This window comes from Miniopterus natalensis, chromosome 2 (genome assembly GCF_054644295.1).
Source record: "Miniopterus natalensis isolate mMinNat1 chromosome 2, mMinNat1.hap1, whole genome shotgun sequence".
Classification (NCBI taxonomy): Eukaryota; Metazoa; Chordata; class Mammalia; order Chiroptera; family Miniopteridae; genus Miniopterus; species Miniopterus natalensis.
Window position 1 is genome coordinate 105,271,385 of NC_142082.1, and position 13,575 is coordinate 105,284,959.

Sequence of the window (13,575 nt, forward strand, 5' to 3'; positions counted from 1 at the left end):
AATGTTTACTAGGTTTGACCCACATAGAAGCTTTTTCATGGTTATAATGGATGCATAATGAGTAATTCCTATGGGAATTTAAGTAAACGTCTGGGGTGGTAGGGTAGGGTGGAAAAAGGAAAGAATTTAAATACTGTGGGCAATTCTGACCATCATTCTACCCATAGGAATCTCACATTCACGGCTCTGGTCTCGGTTCCTCTATGAGGAATCTCATTTCACCTGAGCTGTGTGATTTTTGTATTTAAAGATATAATATATTGCCCTAGCCAGTTTGGCTCAGTGGTTAGAGTGTTGGCCCGTGGACTGAAGGGTGCCAGGTTCGGTTAAGGCCAAGGGCACGTACCTTGGTTACAGGCTCAATTCCCGGCCCTGGTTGGGGCATGTTCAGGAGGCAACCAATTGATCTCTCTCTCCCTTCCACTCTCTCTGAAAAAGCAATGGAAAAAATATCCTCGGGTAAGGATTAAAAAAAAAAAAGATAAAATATACTGTATATTTTTCATGAAATGTCACCCTTATACCAACCTATATATAAGCCAATTACTTAATTAGAAATGTCAAATTCAAGAAAAAATTAGTTGCACTAAACTCATAGAAAAAAGAACATTATCAATTATTAATATGGTACCCTTTCCTAAGGAACTTTCAAAGTTAATTTTGTTTACATGTAATTTTTTATTTCCATGATAATCTAGAACAAATTATCTCATACTTAAGTAGCAATTTCACTATTCTACGAAAGTGTGAACGAGAGAAGAAATTATATTTGCCTGGCAAAATGTCAACTTAGCTATTTTCTTTCTTAGTAAGATATGAAACAATATTAATATTAAATGTTTTCTGGATGACTTGAAGCAACATTACAAACAAAAAAACCTATGAACCCTCTTACTTTAAGCAGGGCTTGGGTCATTAGCTACAATGTTTTAAAAGAAAGTTGTTACTAAGTCAAAACCAAACAGAAGCCAGAAACCAAGATCCCCCAATGGAAAATTTAACCTTTGTGAAAGAAAATAGGGGCACAAAAAGAAATCTGCCAAGGCTTGGGGCACCTGAGTTACTGAAGGTCCTGGAAGAGGTGGCAGCTGCTCACTGGTAGGAATACCAGCTAGAAGTTCAGTACCCACTGGCAGCACCTACAGACAATGAAGGAAAATTCAAGTCCATGAGACACTAAAATGTAAAGACTACATACTGAAGAACAAATCAACTAATTCAAACTGCAGAAGCATAAGAATAACATGTATTTAGTTAAGGCATACTTGTCACCTGGGTTATACTCTGGTATCTGTCTTAAATAAAGGACATTATAACCATGATATTATTATAGGGGTTACTGTGACATATCAATAAAATGAACAGTAAAATTTAGTAAGAAGTTATTCTCTAGGGAAAATAGAGGGAACAAAGGCTGTGTGGACATGAGAGGCACAGTCCAGATATTTTTGAACCACTGACTTGGTACAGTATAATCTGGGTTTTCCAAAAACAAACAAGGCTTTTCTGAGAAAACAAAACAGTTCAGAAATAACCAAGGGGCAAGTATGATAACAAAAGGCATTAGAAACCCAATACTATCAAGCAATTTTTTTTTTGGTCTGAAGCCTCTGTATTACCCTACTGTAAAAAAGAATTGCACATCAATGGCAATATATACAATACAGTAGAAAAGAAGTACAGCCTTGTTACTTGGAGAGGTCAGAGAGACTGAAGATGGCAGAATGAGAGGAAACCCACCACAGCAGAATTAGAAAACACCTTCTAGTTATGATATTCCTAGGATTTGATTCTTTTGTCCTCCTTTGTATCAAACTTATCACCAACTTCTAATTTTTTATAAACCCTATTGTACATCTGTGGAATCTAAGCAAAGCAGAAAATCTGCTTCATTCTCACTGAAACAAAGATTATGAACTGCTGTTACTATGTATAACTGGCAGCAGAAGCATTTAGTTCTTTTGGGATACAGATTCCTTCAGTTTGTACCAATTAGGAAGATATGCCTGTAATTTTACCTGATTATTATAAATTTTTAGAAAATCGTAAATTAACCCCAAAATCCTGCCATTATTTCAAAAGGAAAAATACCTCATGTTCAATGTACATATACCCTAAAATTACCTTTAATCAGTTTATGTAATAAATACCCCGAGGGCCTACTATCAGCCAGGCATTTTTATAACTTCATTTGTAATTTGCAAAGCTGAGTAGAAAAATGCATTTATTAGGAGGAAAAAAAGAGTGATCATATTTATCAAATTATTTCAAAACAAGAATCTTACTGGAGCCTTAGTTAAAGGTGGCTTTGATGGAGCAGTTCCAGGTTTCACTCCTTGTGTAGTGCTGACTGGGGCTGAAACATAGGTGACTGGAGTAGAAACTTGCCCAGGGGTGACCACTGGTATAACGGGCAAACCAGTTGCTCCTAATGGCAAACTAGTTGGTGGTAAGCAAGTACTTGTAGTTGAAGTCATGAGTTTGCTGGGTGCAACAGCAGTGGTTGGGATGCCTGGTGTGACATTGGTCTCTACCACTAGTGATGTCTCCAGTGAGACAGAGGCATGTTGAGTTCCAGATGAGCCATGTTCACTAAAGAGAGACCGAAGCTTTTCCTCTAGAGTCTTTATGTCATCAATCCCAGGAGCTTTGGACTGTGTATCAGCATCTATTTCAGGACAGTGTGTATGAGGCTGGTTGGGAAGCAAAGCTGGTTGAGGCTGACTATGAATTAATGTCTGCTGTACAGCAGGCACACTGGCAACAGGCTGAACCAAGGGTGGGATAGTAGGTACTTGGGGTAATAAAGGTATAGAAGTAGGTCCTGCTGCTTGGGGAAGGACAGTAGTAGAAGCTATAACTGAGGGAGTGACCAAAGGATGCACCCCACCAGGTTGAGAAATGGAACTAGATACTGCTGCTCCAGGGGAAGGGGAGGAAGACGATGCAGAGAGGGACAAAGCCAATCCAGTTGTACTGCTGTGAGATGTTTTATCAAGTGAGTGTGCACTAACCACCGTTTCAGCTAGAGTAGGAGCAGAGGTGCTGCTGCTAAGTTGAAGAGATGGCTGTGAAGCTATGCTTGGGAATGGAGTGGTAGCAGAAACTGAGGTTAAAGTGGCTGCCCCTGTAGTACTGCCTGCTGACTGCTGAGATAAAACAGGTGGAGGCTTAGCCCCAGGGGCAGCAGCACTGCCCACTGCCGAGGCTGAAGTTGCTGAAGCTGGTATAGAGGGGAAAGTGCCTATACTAGAAACAACACTCCCAGATGTGGGAGTTTGAACTGACTGGGATGTTGCTGATGTTGAGACAACTGTAGGTACTGTGATGCCTGAAACCATGCTGGAAAGTACTGATGATTCTTCAGACACAGGTGGTATAGGGAGATCACTTGAAGTTGCACTTGTGCAGGTGGCAATCCCTTTTTCAGTGGGCACTGTAATCTCAGATTGAATTACTGATGTGGAAATGTCATTAAGAGGGCAGCTAGTTAGAGGGACTGATACTGAAAGTGTGGCTGCTGCTGTGGTTGGGACTCCAGCAATGCTACCCACGGAAGGAGGTACTACTGGAAATGTTGGTCCTGAATGACTAAAGTTGGGAGGTGCTGTATTGGGTCCTTCTGTCATCTGGGCATTTTTAAGTTCAGAAAAGGCCTGCTGTAGACTAAGGGATGAAGCCGAGTGAGACAAGTTCATTCCAGCACCATGAGACGTAGTGGCAGCAACTGCAAAAGAGAATAAAAAATTCAGAATCAGTCCATTTTTAAAGGGTGGATTCAAAAGATTATCCTAACAATCTATTTTTGGATTACCAACAATGCCACACACCAACAAGGTTAAAACCTGTCCCAAAGAAATGATAGGTTCTAAAACAGCAAAGTAGTTGGATCAAAGTAAGTTAGTATGTATGAATATTTCTGAAAAAAGAAAATATGAAGTAACCTCAAAGCCTACAGAATAGTACTAAATGGAGAAACAAACACATATTACTGTTATCTACATAGTGTCTATTACGTGAACTATATCTAGCTATGGCTGTCCCTTTTGGCTCTTTCTCTTTAATCTTTTCTATTCATCACTTATTTCCTTCCTTCACATGTTTATCTGTTGGTTATAATCCCAACTTTCTGCTCTTTTTTATTGATGACAACTGTCTATGTCATCATCTGAACTACTGCTAGATGACCAAGCTTCCAATACAGCAGAGATGCTGCAGAATTTATAGAAGTATGTGGTAGAAGCAATTCCTTACCTGTATCTGATATTTCACTGGAGAAAACTTTTGATTCTCGTAATCGACTTTCTGGTACAGGACTCACTATAAACCGTCTTCCAGCAGAATGAACAACTTGAGTTAAAGAACTGGTAGGAATGCCTGGTTTAAAAGAAACAAACCACTTAATTGCATTATTATTATACTATATATATTGTCACTGACATGAAACTTTAAGATTTCATTATTAGCACACAACTTCTTCGGTCAAAGGTTAAGAGCAAACATGGAAAGAAAAGAGATTCACCTATTTGTTGTGGCATGGAAGATGCAGGAAGTGGTTGTTTGAATTCTCCCTCCAATTTCTACAACAAACAAAAGTAGTTCAATTCATTCTCAAATGCAGTCTGAATTAGGCAAAGAAAATAGCCACATGCAAAGAGAACATAAATGTTCAATAATCTCGGTCAGAGGTGTAAGGATAGCACTGGACATTTTGCATGGCAAATTTAGCACTATGGTAATATTTTAAATAAACAACCCTTCACTATGAGAATGGTGAACCTACTTGAGAACCTGAAAATCCATAGTCATCCTTTCCCTGTAGACTCTCCAATCCCTGGTCACCCTCTGGTTCCACACTGACATCCTCACTGAGCATTTCATCAGCTTTTTCAATAATTTCCCGCACTTGATCCACAAAAGACTCTCTCTCTACTGCTAGAATAAAGTCATTGTTCACCTGTAAAAGAAATGTGATATCAGTCTGATTAGTACAATGTTTCTCAAGCTTTAAGTCATTCAATTACCCATTTCATGACTTCTGTCCTATTTGCATACCACCTATATTATTATTTACTTGATATGTAAGTTCAATACTAGTTAGACATGTCCTAGACAAAAACATCCTAAAAATCACAGGTTTGATGTACTAGTTATATTCACATAGAAATAAATGTGTAACTGTCAAAATAGATTACAAAATACTGTGTATCTACCTAAGGCAGTGATTATTTAGATCAAGTACTAAGGCAAAACCGGAACTCCAAATGGAGACATACCATAATTGTTGCTATCTCCTCGGGGTTGTCACCATCTAAATCAAATTTGAATGTAACCATTTTCCGATTGTGAGTTTCTAACTGGCATTCTACTACCCGGTCTCCTTTATTTGAAACCTAAAGAGAAAAAAGAAAAGGTATCTCAGAAGACCACACTTACCTTTGTTACCAAATTTGAGAAAGTAATGCAGATTATCATTTGAACTTAAGTGTGATGTTACCACTATTCCTGGCACTGGTACTCTGCCTCTTAAACCGGTAGCAAAAAAACCATAAGAAAATATGAGCCTTTGAGATACATACTCATTTTCCACTGAAGAGTTTGAAAGAAATGTAAGGGCTTTTTTTTACAAACTAAAACTATTCTTTTTCTAAAAGGTAAATAGAGCCTTATCATAGAAATGTGGAATATAACAGTATCATTTGAGTGATTAGAAAATCCAAAAGTTTCATCAATACACCTGTGCCTTAGAAATATTTAAATACTATTCACTATATGAAACCCACAAATCAGCAATACTTACATTCAAAATTCTCAATTTTGGGCGTGAAGTCTTTTCATGACGAGAGCGGCTTCTTACAGATTTTCGATAATGGCGTTTTGCTGCTCTCCCTTCATGTCTTCCGCTGGATGACGGGACATTCTCATTGCCATCGCTCATACCTGAAGCAACATCTGAATGCGCACTACAAAAAAAAGTTCAGTTTACAATGAGATTTAAAGTTTTGATATTTTGAAGTTTCATACCATCCTACCTACCAGTCAAGGACAGAGTATTTTACTTTTACATACCTGTCTATAGAAGAGACCAAAGTGGTAGGCTGGGGAGGTTGTGGCTGTGCTACTGGAACTGGCTCTGGAGGAGCAACCTGAGAGACTCCCTGAGTACTCTGTAAATAGAAAGGATAATTCCAATTTTGGCAGCAATAGATTTTATTTATCATTCACCGTTCCCAAAAAGCTACTTTTTTTTTTTCTTTCTTATCTCTCCCTTAAGTCCTAGAAGCATGAAATTTACTAGTAATTCTCAATATTCAGCATCTAGAGACAGTGCTCTTAAAATTCCAAAAGAAGTTTCTAAAGCTAGTCTGATATAGACTGCATGGTGTGATACCAGCCAACACAGTTGCTAGGTAGTGAGAAACTACAATTTGCCATGCAGCCAGCATCTTACCAGAAGTGTGCAATAGGGCAGGCAGAGCAAAGTGCAAAGATGACTCAGATCTTTCTCCTAGTAGGGCAAAAATGATTACTGGGAGCACAGCAGGATAAGATAGTCTTATGACTGCCAATGGCAAGAATTTGTGAAAGGAGAAGAATGGCTAAAGTACTAGCTAGAGAAGTGAAGTGCTAACAGGGTTAATCTTCTCCAAGGCACACTCACTTCCCAACAGAACAGCCAGTGGCAACAAGGCCCCCACATTGGCATTTCATTCTGCTGTAAAAAAAATCATTCAGAAGTTAGTTTGAAATAGTCTCCAAGTGAGTTCTAAACCAGGGAGCCTGTTTCTCCTTTGTAACGTTTACCTCAGAATATATATGTTTTTTTTATTTATTTATTTATTTATTTATTTATTTATTTATTTATTTATTTATTTCCCTCACCTGAGGATATTCTTTTCCACTGATTTATTTTTTTTGAGAGAGTGGTGGAAGGGAAGGGTAAGGGGGGAAGAGAGAGACAGAAAAATCGACATGAGAGAGACACACCGATTGGGTGCTTCCCACACTCACCCCAACTGGGGCCGGGGAACAAACCTGCAACCCAGGTATGTGCCCTTGACTAGGAATCGAACCCACGACCCTTCAGTGAGCAGGCTGACACTCTAACCACTGAGAACACCAGCCAGGGCTCATTATATATATGCTTTAGATATAAACATGCAGAAATTCCATTTACCTCCAGAACTGCTTGCTGGGAGGATGTAGTGGGGGCTTGTGCTAAACTCACTGCTGGTTGGGGCACTTGAACCTGTCCTCCTATACTGCCCACAGGAACTACAAGATTTGATTCCATATAAGGCTGCACCACTGTAGGAAAGTAACCTGGTGTAGCTAATGCTTCTGTCGGCATGGGAGGGGATAAGACTGTAGAAGGGATGCAAACAGAAGCCACGCTGGAAGAGGGAGCAATATTTGAATCTCCTGGGTATTGTGGTGGCAATCGAGGTGGGAAGCCCTGTGATAGAAATGAGGAAGGTGAGTTAGTGCAAGTCAGGTCATCAAATTAGCAAAACAGCAAGACATGCCAAAAAAAAAAGAAAAAAAAAAGAATGCACATAAGCAAAGAAGTAGCCTACTCTTTTCTAATAATTTAAAGGAGATTTAAAGATAATTACTGATTTCAGTTTAGGGGACAGGACTCTTCAGCTGTACCTGAAATTGCTGGGGGGCTTTCCTCCTGGAGATTATTTAAATAGGAGGAAGAGTCATAATTCCTTCCAGAAAAATATCTACTTTCTAGCCAATCTTAAATGGGTGAATGCAAAAGCTCTTCAAGGCTTCAGTCATTCCAGTCATATCATGACCTGCTAATCTTCTAAATCCAAACCCTGAAGCTTTTTATTGATACCATGTTGGATACTCTGTTTATTTTTCCTATTAGAAAAGTAGCCTTATGTACTCTCTTAGTAGCCATACCTAGCATTTAATTAGCTTACACTGACTTTTAAGAGGTGTCTGGAGAGAAATGGAAACGAATCGTTAGACATCATCACTGTATCCTTTATCAGAATTTTACTATTTTAGCATCTCTAGGCAAGATCAGCGACTATATTGTTATTGCTAATTATTCTGATATTCAACTACTAGATTTTCAGGTCCTTGACCATCTACTATTAGAACCAAACTCGCTGGTACCCTCCTTTTTGCTAGGCAACACGATACCTGGTACAGAACATCTCCAGAGGGAAGTGGAACCTCAGCAGCTTGTCCAAGGTTAGCTGGTATTCCCATGGACTGAACTGATGGCTGCAGAAGCTGTGGGTGAACCTGACTTGGCAGCTGAGTCACAGGCTGCACAAGGGTTGGAAGCTGACTAGGAGCCACAGTTGATCCCCCTGGGATCGCAGCTGCTGTAGCCGATGAAGCCAAGGTGAGCAGAGGCTGATTAATGCCAGCTGCAATTGTGATGGGAAGAGCTGAGAAACCTGTCTGAGCCGCAGACACATGAGGAGCTGAGATAGGAATTTGAGAGACAGAGTACTGAGGGAGTAAGGAAGCAGGGAGTGGCTGTCCCATAGGGAGGAAATGAGCACCAGAATGGACTGGAACAACTGAGGGTTGTGTTGCAACTGGGATCTGAGGTTCGCCTTGGATAGTTGGCACTGGCTGGGAAACTGGAAGCTGAGAAGGTAAAGAAAAACAAGACAGACAGATTTAAAAAAAATAAAAATAAAAAAGCAAAGCCATCAAAAGCAAGATTTATATATTAGCCAAAAAGGATGAAAATTTTAAAAAAAAGAAACCCTGCATACATTAGTGTAAGTTAATATGCCACATAAAAATAGGGAAAGGATAGCAGGATACAAAGAGGCTGGTATACTGGCTACTATTCCAAATCTTTATAGAAAAGTTTGCTAATGTTTCATTGTTCAACAATAAAAAGAGTACCCTTCCACAGGCAAGGGTGTTTTTGTTTATAGCTTTCATTGAGATATATTTCCCATACCATAATTCACCGGTACGTTTGCTGTCACTAAATCTATGACTGCTATTACAACAATTACTGAAATTCAAATAAATTTCTTTCTTCCCAGTGCAATTAGATTTCATCCATAATGCCTGACAAAGGCCTATAAAAGTAGGTATAAATACCATATTTCACTGATTCTAGGATGCAATCATCCCTCTTCACCACCTTGTCATTTTAACATTTGGGAAACTGAGATACATCTTCCAGAGCAATAAAATACGACAGAAACAATACACTGTGCCAAAATTCGAGCACAACAAGCCCCAGTGTTAAAGTCAATAAAAGGTCATTCAGAAGAGCATACCTCCTACAGGGCACTTTTCAAGAGAACGGAAGGAAGCTTTAGAAAAAAACATCATTCTATGTAAGGCGTTTTTATGACTTACTGTTATTAGGCAATGAGGGACAAAACAATGCATAAATCTACATGAAAATACAGTATAGTTGCAGACTTGGGATATTATATATAGCTGACACAATTCTAGAAAATGTCACGTTTATCAACCTATCAGTTCTAACTTGTCAAACTGATTTTAGACTGATAAACCTAAAAGTTAAACATCTTTAGACTGTCACTGCTCTCAGTATGTATCCATTTACATTAAAAAATGCATATGCACATAAGGAGCAAATTTTCACTTCATTTTTGCAGGAAAAAATAACCAACTTCAATATTTCACCATTAGAGAAGGTAAAAGCCTATCCACATGAAAGGACAGGTTACAGGGAGTTCCCTTTGGCATACGTTTAGAAATTAAGTGTTTACCTGTTTTCCAGCTGATACTTGAGGCAAGACCTGTGGAGCCTGAGGCTGACTCACTGGCTGTGCAGTAGTGGCCTCACTGGAGGTTGATGTCTGTGGAAGTGAATACTGCACTGTCTGTTGAGGGGGGGCTGTCTGCTGTATTCCCTGCTGCTGGAAATAAAATATAATTATTCAGTTTTATTTTAAGTCATTAATAGCATGTTTTTAAGGAATTATGTTTGCCTAAGGCCTTCAGTGTCTGTAAATGATGATTTTAGTAATCAAGACATACACAAACCCAAATTCATCAATTCCCCTTTACATTTCTCTTTTTCCTCTGGTGTTCTTTATTTGTAGTGGTACCACCAAGAACAATTAACCAATGTTTCAAAACTTGAGTCACTACTGGTTCTTTACCCAACATTCCTCCTTGCCTCAATAGCAGGTCATTTAGATACCATATCCAAATAGGTCCTTCCTCCTCCAACTCCATTCCCCCTTTTTTCCTATTTCTTTTATCAGCTCTCACTTTGGTCCTCTATTAAACTAATCCAATCTCCTCCTTTAATCTCTTTTCATTAATCTATTTTATAAACTACAATTAATTTACTTGAAAAACAGCTCTGATTATAGCTATAAAATAGTGAGAAAAGCATTGTATTTGGAATTTTAGCTTATCATTTACTAGCTGTAATACATTAGAGAGTATTCATTTTACTGCCAAAATGAAATTTCCTTCTTTGAAAATAGGCACACTGTCACTCAAGTCAAAGCAGGACAAAGGGAGTGACATTTGGGAATCAACCATGTACTGGACCTCTGGTATAACACACCTAAATTTAGTGCATGACACACAATTGCACCCAAATGCTAAATTTTGTGATAAATTAATGGCACCCTTTTGTGTTACAAAAATCTGAATTTCATAGCTGACTTTCAAGACTTCCTTTTCTTTTTTATTGATTTTAGAGAAAGGAAGGGAGAGGGGGAGAGGAGAGGGAGAGAGAGAGAGAGAGAGAGAGAAACATCAATGATTGGCTGCCTCCTGCATGACTCCTACTGGGGTTTGAGTCTGCAACCCAGACATGTGCCCTGACCAGGAACCGAACTGTGCCCTCCTGGTTCATAGATCCACGCTCAACCACTGAGCCACGCCAAGTGGACAAGACTTTCTAACACCTATAACTAACCTAAAATTTTTAATACAAAAACAATACCTGTTTGTAAAACAAATGTTAACCAATACATCAGATAATAAAGTTAAGTGAAAATACCCCAACCTCATTTTTCAGTGGCAACCACTATTAGTGGTTTGGTGCAATACCTTTATGAATTTTTTGTATGTGTAAGTACATTTTTCTTTGTTAAAATAAAAACATGCCTATTATATAAATAGTATTCTCTAACATGTTTTCATTTCATTTATCAATGGTATCAGTGTCCTAATGATGAATATTTTGGTTGATTTTTTAGCAAAATAAAATTACCAGTGATCATGTTCATTTTATTCTTATTCAGTTATTTCTGATAATGTATTCTTATTTTAACTTAAAAAACTGAGGAACAAATGGCTGTTGAATTATAAAAAATTTATTTTCAGCAACTAAGATATCATATGTATGCAACTCTAAGGGAATTCTGAATATAAGAAAATTCCCCCATTTTCCCATAAAAAGAACAATGAAAAACTGGAAAACCTTTTTGGTCAACTTGAATATATTTAAACTTTAGGGAATTTACATGGAAATACCTACAATTATCTAAGGCATTAATTTACATACCTAAATAGGATTGCATATTATATAAATATAGTAATTTAGAAATACTGCTTCTCCCTCCATCATAAAAATTGTTTGCATGTAATTTATCAGTGTCTTTATCTTCACTGGAGCTACATGACAGTGTTCTGGAGCAAAACACAACACTTTCCCTTTGCATCTTGAGGTAAAATTTGCAGTGACAAGCATTTGAATAATATTGGGACAGTTGATATTTTTTTGCAATTGTCTTACAGATTTATACTCATGTTATCTTCTTAAAAGTAAATAAGTTGTTTACAATAACATACAAACTTGGAATAGTGAAGGTTTGACCTGGAAGTCATTCTACTAAGAACTAAGTCTCTGTTTAAGTTCTTGACTTTTATTTTAAAACCAATTCTGTCAGAATTTGTTTATAAACATTTCCAACCACATACATTATTTTTAAGGTCCTTACGTTTGTTCTCACCAATTTTATTGTGTTAATATTTTCTGGTTATTGTTCAAAATAAAGGACATTGAGAGCCCTGTGATATGAAAATATGATAAAGGTTTGACTATATGGTGATTCTCTTCTTTACTAAGGAAAAGGGATAAATTTGAGGAAACCCCCTACCTTATATTTGGGCATATGACTCTCTCCCAACCAAATAAACACAGAACCATGCTTACATCCAGATTTGGACTCAATCAGCTCTTTCCAATAAGCTTTTCTTTTTTCCCCCCTTTTGGCTTAGAATATTCTTTATTCTTACATCTGAGACTAACTGATAATCAATGTCCAGTTCAAATGGTATCTCTTTCACAAAGCCTTCCTGATATTGACCACCCCCTCCTCGGAAGTGACATAATGTCTCTCCTTTCATGACACAACTGGGTAGCAGTTAAATGGTGAGTTGTGATTTTAGACTACTTGGATTAAATTCTGTGTCTCTCTCTTTTTATTTATTTATTCATTTTTTAAACTATGTTTTTATTGATTTTTAGAGAGAGAGGAAGAGAGAAGGATAGATAGACACATAGATGAGAGAGAAACATCCTGCTCCCTGCATGCCCTCACTGGGGATCCAGCCCAAAACCCGGGCATGTGCCCTGACCAGGAATCGAACCATGACCGCTTGGTTGCTGGGTGAGTCGATGCTCAACCACTGAGCCACACCCAGCTGGGCTGTATCTATCTCTTATAAGCTGTAAAAGCTTGGGTAAATCACTCAACTTCTTTAGATCTCATCTCAGCTCTCCCATCTGTACAATGAAAATAATGACAGTATCTACAGTTATAGAGTTCAATAAGAATTAATTAAAATGCAGGTTATTGCTTTGTACATTGTACATGTTAGCCATTATCCTTATTTGTTTTGTAGGAGTTGACATTTATGTCTACTAGATTATTAAGCCTCCCTGAAAGTAGTCATATCCGGTCCACCTTGGGCCTTAGGGCCTAACCTGTGGCTCTTCAGAGCATGAACTCAATTAGAAAAATAAATTGTTTACTTAGTTGTGGGGGTGGGGGTGAGAACAAAGATGAACAGTTTTATAGACAAACCCTCACTCTGCTTAAAATAATTAGGAGACATGTATGCCAAGTGTACCTTAGAGAATTTAGGGAGAAAAGGCTCCTCTGGGTAGGCCAGGAGCATGTGGTAATTTTTTGTGTGCACAATCAACACATCAGCCAACCAGGTATTGTTTAGCACACTAGCTTGGCACCAGCTTTGCATAAACTTGCCTCATAAAACAAGTTCAAACCAGCCTATCCTGACTGTGTACTATCTGTTGGACAGGGTGCTAGATTAAAAACAAATTCATGAACCTCAATTGACTAGAAAGTAAGAAATTCCTAAAGACTCTACATGTGCCCTATAGAAGAAATTATTAAGTAAGTAGGGTAGCTCATGAGCTTTCTTGCGGCAACAAATTAAGTTTTCCAATAGAAAGAAGGTATTTTTAGTACCTCATACCACTAGAAGGGACTCCATGAAAAAAGCAATCCCTTATTTACTGTATTTCAGAAACCCATTAAATAAAGTAAATGTCAGCTAAAATACGTTTCTTGCCTGGCTCTAATAAAACCAGAGAGAGGGTTTCCTAAGGATTTG

General features: G+C 38.1%; 1 protein-coding gene across 20 annotated transcripts in view; it reads right to left on the reverse strand.

The window, feature by feature from the left end:
• Positions 1-13,575, reverse strand: part of WNK1 (WNK lysine deficient protein kinase 1) — a 145,833-nt gene that overhangs the window by 20,899 nt on the left and 111,359 nt on the right. For 6 of the 20 annotated variants that reach the window (XM_016224845.2, XM_087814464.1, XM_016224836.2 and 3 more), the window contains 11 exons: positions 9,738-9,887; positions 8,164-8,622; positions 7,178-7,456; positions 6,070-6,167; positions 5,801-5,963; positions 5,277-5,393; positions 4,784-4,957; positions 4,523-4,580; positions 4,255-4,377; positions 2,286-3,727; positions 1,056-1,139 (listed from right to left, as the gene is read on the reverse strand). In XM_016224845.2, the coding sequence (XP_016080331.2) occupies positions 1,056-1,139; positions 2,286-3,727; positions 4,255-4,377; positions 4,523-4,580; positions 4,784-4,957; positions 5,277-5,393; positions 5,801-5,963; positions 6,070-6,167; positions 7,178-7,456; positions 8,164-8,622; positions 9,738-9,887 (3,147 nt within the window). The remainder of the gene's footprint in view (positions 1-1,055; positions 1,140-2,285; positions 3,728-4,254; positions 4,378-4,522; positions 4,581-4,783; positions 4,958-5,276; positions 5,394-5,800; positions 5,964-6,069; positions 6,168-7,177; positions 7,457-8,163; positions 8,623-9,737; positions 9,888-13,575) is intronic. The other 14 variants (XM_087814467.1, XM_087814461.1, XM_016224844.2 and 11 more) reach the window with 5 other exon arrangements.